Source organism: Schistocerca americana, chromosome 7, assembly GCF_021461395.2.
Source record: "Schistocerca americana isolate TAMUIC-IGC-003095 chromosome 7, iqSchAmer2.1, whole genome shotgun sequence".
Classification (NCBI taxonomy): Eukaryota; Metazoa; Arthropoda; class Insecta; order Orthoptera; family Acrididae; genus Schistocerca; species Schistocerca americana.
In genome coordinates, this window is record NC_060125.1 from 93720252 (window position 1) to 93733529 (window position 13278).

Consider the following 13278-nt stretch of genomic DNA (forward strand, 5'->3'; position numbering starts at 1 on the left):
TCACATAGTACCTCTAATTATTTCCCTTAAGTGCTGCTGGATTTTACGCAACTTTGAGCTCAGTTGTGCTGTGCTTTCTCCAAATTCTTGCCAACTGACAAACATCAGACAAGCATGGAAATGGAGTGTACTTTTGCTGGCATATTCTTCTAGTAGTATGGTAGGTCTCAAAACTAACAACTTGTTGCATGCTGAAACAAATATTTTAATTTTCTCGAATTTTAACAAGGTATCTTTCTGCTCAGGACTGATAAGTTCAAACACAATATAATAGCCAAGGAACTTGTTTAGAGTGGTTGTAGTGTCATTAAAGAATTGAGCTATTAATTTTAGCAAATCTGGTAACTAAAGGATTGCCTTCTGGGTGACTCATGCACATTAGTTCCTTGAAAGAATTATCACATCATATGACATGCCTGCTAGCTTTTTAACTCACAGTGGGAACTCCTCTGCTACTGTTGCTGCTGCTGCTGCTGTGTGCTGTATGCTATGAAGCATTGCCCTTGTGCTGTTGTCCATTGTCACCACTGCTGTTGCTGCTGCTGCTGCTGATGATGATGATGTGTGCCTTCTGCTGCCCTGAACCATCATCCATAACTTCATGCTTCTGTCTGTAGCTGCCAGTGCCACTGCACTGTCTGTAAACTTGTGCTACTGTTGCCCCATGCTGCCTGGATGCCTGCCAGGATGACTGCTTTGTTCCTAGGCACCATCTGTTGCTGAGGTAGTCATGGCCTCCTCTTCTTTCTTCTACTGGTGCCATCCATTCCTTGGCACTGAAGAGCCTACCTTCTTCTTCATGAGAGCAGGATGGCAGGAACACTATTTAATTCACCTGGTTCCTGGTTCTGCCACTGGTCTGCATTCTGGTTGTTCAAATAATACAAAACAGGTTCTCAAACTCAGTCCATCGTTTTACATAGTGTCGGGCTGAGCAGATTTGATGTTACAAATAGAACTGACCTACTCCAATGTCACATAGCATGGCAACAACCACATGCTAATCGATGAGCAACTCCACATCTGACACCAGAAAAGAAAAAGTCCTATAACTAATGTGGGAATGGCATAATGAACGTTTTGAAGGAATTATGGAACTCGGTCAAGAAATATGTGAACAAAAGGCAAGACTTGGACAATTATAATCTTTAATGCTTGTCTGAGCAAAAAGTGAATGAATGACTTGACTGAAACTACACTATTCCTGACTGTACTTTCCCATAGAGAGAGGTATGCAGTTAAGTATGAGCACGAGCGGAGCCAGAGCGAGTACTACACTTCCAGAACCTGGGCCTGGCCTACACAGATGTCTCTCGTGCATGCCTGTATGAACTCAGCTCCTCTATAGGTAATGCCATCTCCAAGTTTACACTATGTCAGGTCAAGTAGCCCCTTCCACATTGGCACTTCCGGCCACTGTTCTGCGAGCCCTCATGTATGTGCCCATATATGATCAACGCCAACATCTTGCCGTGCCTTGCATTTCTTCATCAGCTCCATTTTGACATCCTGACATGCCCGATTATGCCCTGCTGGTGGTAATTTCTTTGCACTTTTTAGGCAAACATAGTCATTCTAGCTTCTGTTTCTTCCCTTTCATGCATTCAATTTTCTAAATATGCAACAGTAAATGATCTGATGGTCACAGTGAGTGTAAGTCTGTAGATGTTTGCTGGTGTTGCTGTAGTGTGTGGGAAGCTGTCATCATTGAGTGGCTATAGGAGGATACAAGATGACAGACAAACTTTCTAGTTAGTGGGATGAATGGCAGCTTGCTGTAAAAGTAAAAGTAAAAAAAAAAGTAAGTTAATGTGTGTGAGTAGGAAAAACAATCTCCTATTGCTCTAATACAGCATTAGTGCTGTTTTACTTGACACAGTCACATTGATTAAATACCTAAGCATAATGTTGTAATATGAAATGGAGTGAGCACTTGAGATTGGTAGTAGGGAAGGTGAATGACCAACTTTGGTGTATTGGGAGCCCTTTAGGAAAGTGTGGCTCATCTACACTGATCAGCCAGAACATTATGACCAGTGACCTACTATTGACAAAAATTTGTCTAGGTGATAGCAGCATCACCTGGTGAGGAATGACTGTTAATCAGACACATGCACAGTGGATATAGTATCAGTGAGTGTGCTGTCCGTGTGTAGACTGAGGAAGTTGCACAATCAATCAGTTGACTGCTGGCAGATTGTGATGACCTGGAGGCTCAGCTTGAGCATTTTGGAAACTGCACAACTTGTTGGGTGTTTGAGGACCACTGAGGTGAGTGTCTTCAACATATGACATGGGGTTTGGCGACCACCTCTCATTACAGATGTTGGATGTTGGACATTGGACATCAGAGGCTGGGAAGACTGGTAAAACAGCACAGGGGGTGAATTGTGGCAGAAGAATTAGCATTGGACTTTAATGCTTGACTGAGTACAAGCATGTCTGAACATACAGTGCACTGAACACTAATATCAATGGGCCTTCATAACCGACAACCCATGCACATGTCATTGTTAACACCATGGAATCAGCAACTACGACTGAAATGGGCACGCAACCATCAGCACTGAATGTTGATACAGTGGCAGAATATTGCAAGGTGTGATGAATCCAGATACCTTCTGTATCATGCTAATGTTATGGTGCGAATTCATCATCTTCCACGGGAACAGCTCCTTGACACCTGCACTGTAGGATGCAGTCAAGCTGGCGGCCGCTCTATTAAGCTCTGGGGAACATTCACACAGGTATCCATGGATCCAGTGGAACTCATGCAAGGCACCATGACAGCCAAGGAGTATCACACACTTGGTGGCAGGCCACGTACACTCCTTCATGACCATATGTTTCTCAATGGCAGTGGCATTTAACAAGATAATGTGCCATGTCACAAGACCAGTAGTATGGTGGAGTGGTTCGCGAGGAACACAGTGGCGAATTCCAATTGATGTGCTGCTCCCCCACTCAACTTGCCAGATTTGAACGAACCCAATAGAACACATCTGGGATTGGATTGAACATGGTGTCAGAGCTCATCAACCCCCCCCCCCCCCCCCCCCCACACACACACTGGAATTTATGGAAATTAGGTGACTTGTGTGTGAAGATGTGGTGCCAACACTTACCAGTGACCTACCAAGGCCTCACTGCTTCCATGACATGACGCATCACTCCTGTTACTTGTGCCAAAGGTAGACACACTGGCTATTAGGTAGGTGGTTGTAATGTTCTGGCTGATAAGTGTATGAAGGAGATCATGTATAGAACACTTATGTGTCACATTCTTTAGTACTGTTAGAGTGTTTCGGACACCCACCATGTCGGATTAAAGGAAGACATCGAAGCAATTCAGAGGCGGGCTGCCAGATTTGTTGGTAGTAGGTTTGATCAACATGCAAGCATTATGGGGATGCTTCATGAACTCAAATTGGAATTCCCGGAGGGAAGATGGCATAATTTTCACAAAACAATAATAAGAAAATTTAGAGAACAGGCAAGTTCAACACACATTTTGTGTAAGGGCCAGAAAGATAAGAAAAATTAGGCTTGTACAGAGAGATATAGACAGCCAATTTTGCTTTTCTCTGATTACAAGTGGAACAAGAAAGGGAAAGACAAGTTGTGGTATGAGGTACCCTCAGCCAAGCACTATACCGAGCAAGGTGGCACAGTGGTTAGCACACTGGACTCGCATTCGGGAGTACAACAGTTCAAACCTGTGTCCGGGCATCCTGATTGAAGTTTCCCATGATTTCCCTAAATCGCTTTAGGTAAAAGGAAAGACGTGGCGTCCACAGCTCGTGGTCTCGCGGTAGCGTTCTCGCTTCCCGAGCGCGGGGTCCCGGGTTCGATTCCTGGCGGGGTCAGGGATTTTCTCTGCCTCGTTATGACTGGGTGTTGTGTGATGTCCTTAGGTTAGTTAGGTTTAAGTAGTTCTAAGTTCTAGGGGACTGATGACCATAGATGTTAAGTCCCATAGTGCTCAGAGCCAGCCAAAGACGTGGCCAACTTCCTTCCCCACCCTTCCCTAATCCTACGGGACCAATATCTTCGCTGTTTGGTCCCCTCTCCCCAAACCAACCAAGCACCATATGGTGGCTTGCAAAGAATGTACGTAGATGGAGAAATATTAAGTATAATAGAAACATGTACTTCTTTGAGACGTGCAGAAAATAGTGCATAAAAACATGGTAGACTTTACATATAAAACACAAAACAACTATGATGCATGTCACTAGAGGTACAAGAAAATGTAAATGAAGGAAATGAAATGTAAACATTAGAATATAACAGCCAAAATTAAAATATTGAAGTGATTTAACAGAGCAAGTGTTGCCAACTGATAATACAGGAGGTACTGAGTAGTTATAATTAAAGTGCAGCTACCCACACGGTCTGGTATTGTAATTATCATATCACAGCAAACTTGGTAAATATGATAATGTGATTTACCACGACAAAAAAATTTGTTTGAATTTTGGCCTCCAGATGCAAATCTGCTGCTGTGAATGCAAGAAAGACATTTACAAATGTTTCTATTTGTAATGGAATAGGACACGAGCAGGAAAGGTCGAACAAGTGAGAAAGGCATAATGTTGATTTTGTTATTAACTGCCACTTACACTCTTTGTTCAGTATGAACACTGAAGATGTTGATAAGGTGCTGAATTCATAAAATGACATGATCAACAGTTGCTCACAGCAGTCCCAGTGGAAAGTAAGCAAAATGTTCCTGTATACTGGCCTTCGGATCAGGCAGATTCTGAACGTGTCCTATAAATGGGTTCTTTCAGGTATCCCCAGAGACAAAAGTCAAATGGATTTAGATCAGGTGATCATGTAGGCCATGCCGGAAAACCTCTGGAGATACCATGTTCATGAAAGGTTGCATTAGGTGGGTCTTTCACTTGGTGAGCAATGTGAGGTGTTGTCCAGACTTGCATGAGAGCAGTGGTTTCCACCCAGTGGCGCTCTTATAAAGCAGGAATCACATGCTGTGCAAGAAGCTTTCAGTAACATGCAGATGTGGCAGGTCATCTAGGGGTATTCTTTTCAAAGATGAACAGACTGAGAATGAAGGTGCTTGTGAATACACGCCACACAGTCACAGTGTCGTAGCTCTTCGCGCACAGCATGTGGTCTAACATTACGTCAAATTTGGCAATTCCGTGTATTCAGTGCACCCTGTAGTGTAAAATGTGCCTTATCGCTCCATAGAATATTGTTCGGTCAGTGATGTGAGTCCGTGCCACAAACAGAAGAGCAGATTCATAATTTTGCAGTGGATCATGGTGTTTTAGTTGCTGCGCCATTTGGATCTTCTACAGGTGCCAGTGCAAAATATATTGCAAAACTTTCCATACTCTTGATCATGGGATGGACAATTTTTGTGACACTGCACAAGCACTAGCTCTGTCAGGGGTACATGCTGCACAGTCGGTTACAGCAACAGCAACATAATCAGTAACTTCCACTGGGATAGGGCCCCTACCACTGACCAGTGTTTTCAGATTTCATTATCTTTTTCTGTATACCATGTTGGGTCTGTGCTCAGACCTTTCAGTCAGTGATACTCTCTCAATGTAGCACTGCAATTGCTGCTGTTCACATAAAACAGTTTCACTAACAGTGGATGGTCTCACTTTTCAATAGCCATTCTGTTCACTCACCTTCGGCTTGTGGAATGACAGTGTAGATGTCATGGTGTCATACAAACAGTTTACAGTGCTAGATTGCACCTGGTGGTCAGTATTTTAACTAATATTTTTTCAGCATAAATTAGGTGGGCATTAACACATTAGCATATCCACCAAGTTCCGTTGCCATAGGATAATTGCAGCCCGCACTGGATCTCTGTGACCAGCTGCACTTTAATTATAACCACCCAGTACCTATTGAGATATAAGAAGTATAGCTTGGGTTAAAATAAAATGTAAGTAGAGGAATTTTCTAGCAAAAGATATAAACAAAGTTAAAGCATGAACATTTTGAAATTAGAGCGTATATACTAGAAAATGAGAAAATGTTTTGTTTGGGAGTGAAAAATACTAACAAGAAAATTGCAATTCAGTAACTGTTTATTATCAAGCATTTTGTGTATATTTAACAATAGGAATAGCTACAGGGATAACTTAAATACCGTAGCTGTAATATAAACCTACATTGCCACTTCCATTCTAACACTTATGAACATGTTATAGTTAAACTGTTATTGCTGGAATTCATAAAAATGACATGAGTATTTTTTAAACTGTAAGTGTAAAATTGTAATTTCTATGTTATAGTGACAAGATTAATTTTTATATATTAACCTTTTTTGTAGTTCATTTTGTTCTTCAACTGGATTGAGTATGCTCCAGTGAGTTATGGAGATTACAAGTATCCAAGATGGGCAGATGGTGTTGGATGGGCTATTGGTGTCTTCCCTGTATGTGTCATTATTGGAATGGGCATTATGAAGATCCACTCTGTGACAGAAGGAACATTTACCGAGGTAAGATGGAAGCCAGTAACAAAGAAGCCAATAACAAAGTTGTTCATATACAGTAATTTTTAAAATGTTTTGTCAGTATTATTTTCTATATTATCCTTTCACAACACAGATAGTATGTTGCACAGTCTGTGAATAATTAGAGACACATTTAGATGAAATGAAGTTCAACAGTGTGAAAACCAAATACTCTGAGTATTGTCAGAAAGTTGCTTTTTATTTAGCGTATGGCTAATACAGACATATCATAAAAATAAATTACATAAACATATGTACATATTTACACACAATAAACTTAAGTTTGGCTTTACAACTGAATATTCAGTCTTTCAATCCAGCCTACTGCATCTGGAATTGCTAGCAGGAAGTCCTCAACACCTTGGTAGGCTCGAATCCTGCATTCACTGCCAATGTGGTGAACAGTCTGGCATGAAGCCCCACAGTCACAGCCGGAATAAGGCAGCTTCTTCCACTTAAAGAGAGCATCCCCTGCATCGGCCATGGCCAGTATGGATTCTGTTTAGAGTAATTCAGGTCTTGTGTGATAGGTCGAATCCAGTTGGAAGTTTAGTACCTGAGAAGATGTTATGCAGGTGCACATCTGTCACTGCTTTCCACCAACCTTTCCATTCTGCAAGGGGTTTCAAATCCTTAGCAACCATGTCAGTGGCATTGCACAGAGTTGGATGGCATGATTTCAGCCTCTTACAATTTAAAAGTGGCAGGTCGCTATGCATGGGTAGGTTAAAATTCCTGGAGATCTTGTGGAATTCCCTCATAAGGGCAGTACATCTGTGTATATCAGGAGGCATTATACTGGTTAACAGTGGACGCCAATAAACTGGAGTAGATCTGATTGCACCAGATATAATGCACATTGTCATATTCAGCTGGGTGGCAACAAGCCTTGTATGATGACTGTTCATCCAAACAGGTGCACAATACTCAGCACTTGAGTGCACCAAGCCCAGAGCTGAAGATTGCAGGGTCATTGCTGAAGATCCCCAGGTAGCTCCGCATAGCTTATGGAGGATGTTGTTTCCTCAACTTTTGAGCTAAGTTAAGAAGGTGTCATTTGAAGCATAGTGTATGGTCCAGGATGACACCAAGATATTTTGGGTTACAATTATGGTGAAGAATTCTGTCTCTGAAACTTACTTCCAGTTTTACAGTCACCAACTGATTATTTAAATGGAAGCTACACACTTCTGGTTCGCTCACACTTGGGTGGAGTCTCCAGATTTTGAAGTAATAAGCTAATACAGACAGGTCATTGGTTAGAATGTCTTCTGTTGTCTTCATTTCCTGGTGTTGTGCAACTAGAGCCAGGTCATTGTCATAGCAGAATTTTCTGGACGAATTGTCAGGTAGATCAGATAGATATAGATTGAACAGTAATGGTGAGAGAACTGATCCTTGGGGCAATACATTGTTTAGCTTCCTCTCCTTACTTATGTTGCTTCCAGTGATTACTTGGAACTTCTAGCATGCTGTTAATCAGTTGAATCATTGTCTGCAGGATATGATGCAGAGAAATTTGTAAAGGCCTTCCCTTCACACAGTGTCAAAGGAGGCAGTTAGATCAACAAATGCCACAGATGTTTTCTGCTTCATTTCGTATCCTGACTCCATGAAGGATGTGAGAGACCATACTTGGTTGCAGAAGCTATGCCCTGGTCTGAAGTCTGCCTGATTGACTGGAACATTCTCTAGGATAGCTCTACTTATTCTGTTATATACTAACCTTTCAAAAAGCAGCAACTAAGTAGGGCAGTGGGGCGATAGCTTTCTACAATGTTGCTGGGTTTGTCAGGTTTCAGAACAGATATTAACTATGCCTTTTTAAACTCCTATGGAAGTTGACCAGTCAGCAGCGTGTCAGTGAAGAATTCTGCCAGCCATTTCTTAGCTTTTCCTCCCATATGGATTGTAATTCTAACATGTGGAACATATAGTACCTTAGCAATCATGTCAGTTTATCATATCACCATTTCATAATATATGGTGAATTACAAAACATTTTTGTTATCAGTGATGACTTATTACTGATAAAGTAAAAAGTAATATCCAGTATTAGATACGTAGAAAATATCCCATCCAGACTAATAGTACCATATTATCATTACTTCATGTTTCACTAATAGATTATTGTCATATTACATATACTTTTTTAATTATTTTTCTTGGCAGTAATGCTATGACATAATTTTTGCAATGTTTTCTCTCATAGCTCAGTTGAGTGGCAAGTACAATTAATAAAAGTATTGAAAATTTCTGATAAAAATATCCTTAACAATATGACTGAAAAATTATCTGCAGGGGTAGTGAACAACAGACAGTAACATAAAACAAAAGTCTTTTTATCAAATACTTTCTTTTATTTTTTTAAATTCATGCATCATCTGTACATCTTTTAATTAAGTAAAAAATTCAGCAATATGAAATCAAGTGAAGTTATACATTAACATATTGATCCAGCTGTTTGGAACAGTTTTAATACTTAATTCTTATTTAAACTGACTTAAACTATTTTGGTTTTTTCCAGCTAAATTTAACGCTGTAAAACTAACACTGAAATATGTATGTATTTAATAAAAACTATTGGTTGAAACTTCAAACTGATTTGGCAGTAGTGCAAGTAGAGCTGGCAGTTTTGCAGGCTGCAGTAGTAATGTTAGGCTTAAACCAGAAGTCTCAGTTAAATTTAAACCCTCTAAATGTGAGAAAATATACAGGAGATATTTTAAGTCTTTTGCTCAAGTGTAGCTGTCTCCAATAGGGTCAATGCATTTAAGACTGATGAGAAAAGCATTCAGACAACCCAAGAAGTTGTGCAGCAGTTTGACACAAGGAGTATAATGTGCAAGCTATGTGTAGGGGAAAAGTTTTAAGAAAACCAAGAAGGTGTTATTGCTTGATAGAAGTCACAGTTAGGGAATACCAGGACTCATTGCAAACTCTTTGCAAAGTAACTACCAGGTAACTAGTATTTTAAAGCCAAGTGGAGTGCTCTGTTATGTCACCTGTAATTTTAGGCTCTTTAGGAAAGGACTTTGGGAAAAATCGTCTAGTAATTGTATGTGTGCTTATAACAGCTTGGGCTGTAATCTTAATTACGCAAGTGAGGATAACATCCGGCACAATGCTGAGAATACTCCTCGCACTTGTGTGCAGATGGTGCTATCATGGGACTAACCTGGTTTTAGCCTCTTCTTGGTTTCACTACAAGTTCATTGCCTCAAAACTGGAAAGTTTATAGGTCTTGAATTGTGTTAAACAACAACGAATCTAACACCACTGTTTTTAGTTTCCTTGTTCACACATTTATTAAATTTAAATTGATTTTCTTGATGATGACCAACTTCTTAACTCTTCTGTTTGTATATCACTAAAGCAAAGCTAGTCCATACAACCAGTGACAGTTCAGTGGTAACATATATCATAGACCTCATCCTTCCTCCAATCTTAATTCATAAAAACATTGCCATATCAACACAGTTCTCTATTAAAGTCATTATAAATATTTAGTATGGCATGAGTCAATAACACATGTATAAGGTTCAAACTATTGAATATAGCTCTTATTCCTATCAGCCAAAGAAGTTTACAAAACTACTGAATGACACTTAGATGTTAGAATGACACTAGATGTTAATTGAAACAGTTCGGAAGACAGATTGACTTTCATTCATTTCACTACACAACAGGTCCGAGTGGTCGCGAACTCTCACAAATGAATAAGCTTGTTGATTGTTAACTGCAAACTTTTACACAGTTTCCATGATGCAAGCTGTGAATTTTCATTACAATGTCATCGTGGTGATTACTTATGGGGACTCATACAAAATCAGTAACAACTTACAATGGGAGGTACTGCATCATGGTACTGCTGAGATTCCCAAATCAACAAAAACAAAACAAGGATAATGGAATGTAGTCAAATTAAATCAGATGATGGAAATTAGACACTTGCAGGAGAAGATAAGTTCTGTTATCTGGGAAGCAAAATAACTGATGATGGTCGAAGTAGAGAGGATGTAAAATGTAAACTGGCTCGAGCAAGGAAAGTGTTTCTGTGGAAGAGAAATGTGCTAACATAAAGTATAAATTTAAGTGTCAGGAAGACATTTCTGGAAGTATTTGTATGGAGTGTAGCCATGTATGGAAGTGAAACATGGATAATAAATAGTTTAGACAAGAAGAGAATAGAACCTTTCAAAATGAGGTGCTACAGAAGAAAGCTGAAGATTAGGTGGATAGATCACATAACTAATGAGGAGGTACTGAATAGCATTGGGGAGAAGAGGAATTTGTGGAACAACATGACTAAAAGAAGAGATTGGTTGGTAGGACACGTTCTGAGGCATCAAGGGATCACCAATTTAGTACTGGAGTGAAGAATGAAGGGTAAAAATTGTAGAGGGAGACCAAGGGATGAATACACAAAGCTGAATCAGAAGGATGTAGGTTGCAGTAGTTACCTGGAGATGAAGCTTGCACAGAATAGAGTAGCATGAAGAGCTGCATCAAACCAGTCTCTGGACTGAAGACCACAACAACAACAAGATTCCCAAACACAGACTGAAGATTTTATTTCACATAATACACAGTCCAGTCACATTAATGTGACCAGTACCTGTGTTTGCTGTCAGTGTGCAATAATCACTCACAGACAGCAGGTGACAGTACTAGCAGTGGAGGGTATGTGAAATGTGTTGCGGAATGACACAGAAAACAGCGCAGTCATTGTCATGATATGGAATGATTTATATGCCATCCAAAAGGGCATGATCATTGGCTTTTGTGCCAACTTTGGAAGAATATCCAAATGGTTAAGCTTGTAAACTGTTCATACATTGCTGTGGTTAAAGTATACCATGCACGGCAAATTGGCTTGTATTTAAAATAATTATTGAGTGAATTTAAAAATTTAAAATGCTGTCATAATCTAGTCATTAAGGTTACAGGTTTAACACAGTAAGACAAGTACTATACTTAGAAACTGTGTATATATATCTTGAGGAAGGCTAGCTCACGACCCAAAAATAGCGGGACTATATTCATCCAGTACTTGAGAATGAAACCATTTAGTATCTTCTGACATACTTAACACATAATTTCCTATTTTCAAATTTTTTACTGCTAACACACACACACACACACAGATGATGACAGGAAAAAGTTTATCGTTTGCTACATTTTCCATTTTCGCTGTATATGGAATTCAGGATTGAGGACAATATTATGGAAATGGAGGAGGATGTAGATGAAGATGAAATGGGAGATATGATACTGCGTGAAGAGTTTGACAGAGCACTGAAAGACCTGAGTCGAAACAAGGCCCCGGGAGTAGACAACATTCCATTATAACTACTGACGGCCTTGGGAGAGCCAGTCCTGAGAAAACTCTTCCATCTGGTGAGCAAGATGTATGAGACAGGCTAATACCCTCAGACTTCAAGAAGAATATAATAATTCCAATCCCAAAGAAAGCAGGTGTTGACAGGTGTGAAAATTACCGAACTATCAGTTTAATAAGTCATGGCTGCAAAATACTAACGCGAATTCTTTACAGACGAATGGAGAAACTAGTAGAAGCCAACCTAGCGGAAGATCAGTTTGGATTCTGTAGAAATATTGAACATGTGAGGCAATACTGACCCTATGACTTACCTTAGAAGCTAGATTAAGGAAAGGCAAACCTTCGTTTCTAGCATTTGTAGACTTAGAGAAAGCTTTTGACAATGTTGACTGGACTACACTCTTTCAAATTCTGAAGGTGGCAGGGGTAAAATACAGGGAGCGAAAGGCTATTTACAATTTGTATAGAAACCAAATGGTAGTTATAAGAGTTGAGGGGCATGAAAGGGAAGCAGCGGTTGGGAAGGGAGTGAGACAGGGTTGTAGCCTCTCCCCGATGTTATTCAATCTGTATATTGAGCAAGCAGTGAAGGAAACAAAAGAAAAATTCGGAGTAGGTATTAAAATCCATGGAGAAGAAATAAAAACTTTGAGGTTCGCCGATGACATTGTAATTCTGTCAGAGACAGCAAAGGACTTGGAAGAGCAGTTGAACGGAATGGATAGTGTCTTGAAAGGAGGATATAAGATGAACATGAACAAAAGCAAAACGAGGATAATGGAATGTAGTCGAATTAAGTCTGGTGATGCTGAGGGTGTTAGATTAGGAAATGAGACACTTAAAGTAGTAAGGAGTTCTGCTATTTGGGGAGCAAAATAACTGATGATGGTCGAAGTAGAGAGGATATAAAATGTAGACTGGCAATGGGAGTATAGATTTAAGTGTCAGGAAGTCGTTTCTGAAATTATTTGTATGGAGTGTAGCCATGTATGGAGGTGAAACAAGGACAATAAATAGTTTAGACAAGAAGAGAATAGAAGCTTTTGAAATGTGGTGCTGCAGAAGAATGCTGAAGATTAGATGGGTAGATCACATAACTAATGAGGAGGTGTTGAATAGGATTGGGAAGAAGAGAAGTTTGTGGCACAACTTGACTAGAAGAAGGGATCGGTTGGTAGGACATGTTCTTAGGCATCAAGGGATCACCAATTTAGTATTGGAGGGCAGCGTAGAGGGTAAAAATTATAGAGGGAGACCAAGAGATGAATACACTAAGCAGATTCATAAGGATGTAGCTTGCAGTAGTTATTGGGAGATGAAGAATCTTGCACAGGATAGAGTAGCATGGAGAGCTGCATCAAACCAGTCTCAGGACTGAAGACCACAACAACAACAACAGCAACAACAACATGGGATTCAGCATCAA

The 13278-nt window shown here is 40.0% G+C and overlaps 1 protein-coding gene across 1 annotated transcript in view; it reads left to right on the forward strand.

Annotated features, from left to right (window-relative positions):
* The window catches only part of LOC124622736 (sodium- and chloride-dependent glycine transporter 2-like), a 467104-nt gene that overhangs the window by 424850 nt on the left and 28976 nt on the right, over positions 1-13278 (forward strand). Inside the window, exon 10 of the mRNA XM_047148526.1 lies at positions 6323-6493. Within this exon, the coding sequence (XP_047004482.1) occupies positions 6323-6493 (171 nt within the window). The remainder of the gene's footprint in view (positions 1-6322; positions 6494-13278) is intronic.